The sequence below is a fragment of the Poecilia latipinna genome, unplaced genomic scaffold (genome assembly GCF_001443285.1).
Source record: "Poecilia latipinna isolate Pla-1442-1.1 unplaced genomic scaffold, P_latipinna-1.0 Scaffold6028, whole genome shotgun sequence".
Classification (NCBI taxonomy): Eukaryota; Metazoa; Chordata; class Actinopteri; order Cyprinodontiformes; family Poeciliidae; genus Poecilia; species Poecilia latipinna.
Genome location: NW_015118644.1, coordinates 1 through 1,636, shown reverse-complemented (window position 1 = coordinate 1,636; position 1,636 = coordinate 1). Strand labels below are relative to the sequence as shown.

General features: G+C 44.1%; 1 protein-coding gene across 1 annotated transcript; it reads left to right on the top strand.

The window, feature by feature from the left end:
• On the top strand, window positions 1–1,193 carry LOC106943805 (leucine-rich repeat-containing protein 24-like). Its single transcript, XM_015027099.1, has 4 exons — window positions 1–67; window positions 176–360; window positions 458–544; window positions 840–1,193. Exons 2-4 carry the CDS (start codon window positions 193–195, stop codon window positions 1,053–1,055), a joined length of 471 nt encoding a protein of 156 aa, XP_014882585.1. The 5' UTR covers window positions 1–67; window positions 176–192; the 3' UTR covers window positions 1,056–1,193.
• The last annotated feature ends 443 nt before the right edge of the window (window positions 1,194–1,636 follow it).

Below are 1,636 nucleotides of genomic sequence, written 5' to 3'. Positions count from 1 at the left end.
TTTGGTTTTATGTGCAGAATATTTCCCTCATCTGTGATCAGTCCTCAGCAACACCTCAACTAAAATAGTAGGTGAATGATGATGGAAACACGTGTTCCAAATAATAAATGAGATAAAGCAACAAAGTCCTAATGTGATGAGGCTGATGAATTCTCTGCTCTGCGCTCTTCCTCAGTCCTGCCTCTCAATGTTATGGCTTTGGGGTTTGTGCTTCTCTTGTCCCTCCTGCTCCTGTCCCCACACCCGTCTCTGGGTGTGTCTTCTCCCTGTCCTGCTGGCTGCCGCTGCTACAGCCTCACAGTGGAGTGTGGCTCCACCGACCTGAGGGATATCCCCAGACTCATTCCTCCTTCCACTCAGGTAGTTCCCTTCTCCGCTTGCCACAGGTTGACGTTTATTAGTAGTAATGGAAACACATCCACCATCAGGTTTTATTATGCTCCGTTTCTGTTCTCAGACCATCTTCCTCCAGGACAATGTGATCAGTCAGATTCGCCGAGTGGACCTCACACTGCTGAAGCACCTTCATTATCTGTATCTGCAGGTAACAAGCGGACAAACTTAACTCCACTGACATTCTTGCAGGTTAGACACTGAGACATTATCAGATTTCAGCAGTCATGATTTTTGGAGGAAGCTGGAGTAACAAGAGAGAACCAGTGCATGCACAGGGAAACATGCAAACTTGGAATTCAATCTTGAGATATCAGATTTAGTGGTATATGCTCCAGTATGCTGACCAATGGGTAGAATCAGTTAACACATGGGCCTGACTTGAAAATATGAAATATGTATACAAATATATTTTAGTTTATTTTCCTTTTCTGTCCCTCCTGCAGAACAACACCATTTCAGGTGTGGAGCCTGGCTCTTTTCGGGACCAGAGTCAGCTGTTGGAGCTCGCCCTGAATGGAAACCGGATCCACTTGCTCACACCGAACATGCTTCAGGGGCTTGAACAGCTCCGCATACTGTACCTGTCAGGAAATGATATCACACGCCTGCTGGACTACACCTTCCAGGATTTACAGGTAAAACATATCAGAACACACTGAAGCTTTCATGAAGCTACAATTAAATGAATAAATTTGCACATCCTGTATTTCTCAGACGGTGAACAAAGATATGAAACCAAAGAGATTAGATTTGAGAAGTTGTATGTATGCACTCTATTAAGACAGTCAGTGAGAAACTGACAGTTTTATCTAAACTGTGTCCATGAAGAGAGCCTGCAGGCAGTCTTTAACAGACATGTGCTCATAGCTTGTCAGCAAGAGCAGTTTCCCTATAAAAGTGGCAGGTGACGCTCTTGTAATCTCCACATCATTCTAAATTGAAAACGGCAGAACTACCTTAATCCTTCGTGGCATAGATTCAACAAGATACTGGAAACATTCCTCAGAGTCTGGTCCATGTTGACATGATGGCATCACACAGTTGCTGCAGATTTGTCGGCTGCACATCCATGATGTGAATCTCTTGTTCCACCACATCCCAAAGATGCTCTATTGGATTGATATATGGTGACTATGGAGGCCATTTGAGTTCAGTGAATTCATTGTCATGTTCAAGAAACCAGTCTGAGACGATTCACGCTTTATGACATGGTGCGTTATCCTGCTGGAAGTATCCATCA

What these genes read in the sequence shown, in the direction of transcription:
- LOC106943805 (XM_015027099.1), top strand. Translation starts at nt 193, where the DNA reads ATGGCTTTGGGGTTTGTGCTTCTCTTGTCCCTCCTGCTCCTGTCCCCA. An exon ending in TCATTCCTCCTTCCACTCAG is followed by an intron (nt 361 to 457) that starts GTAGTTCCCTTC and finishes TTCTGTTCTCAG; the next exon opens with ACCATCTTCCTCCAGGACAA. An exon ending in TTCATTATCTGTATCTGCAG is followed by an intron (nt 545 to 839) that starts GTAACAAGCGGA and finishes TCCCTCCTGCAG; the next exon opens with AACAACACCATTTCAGGTGT.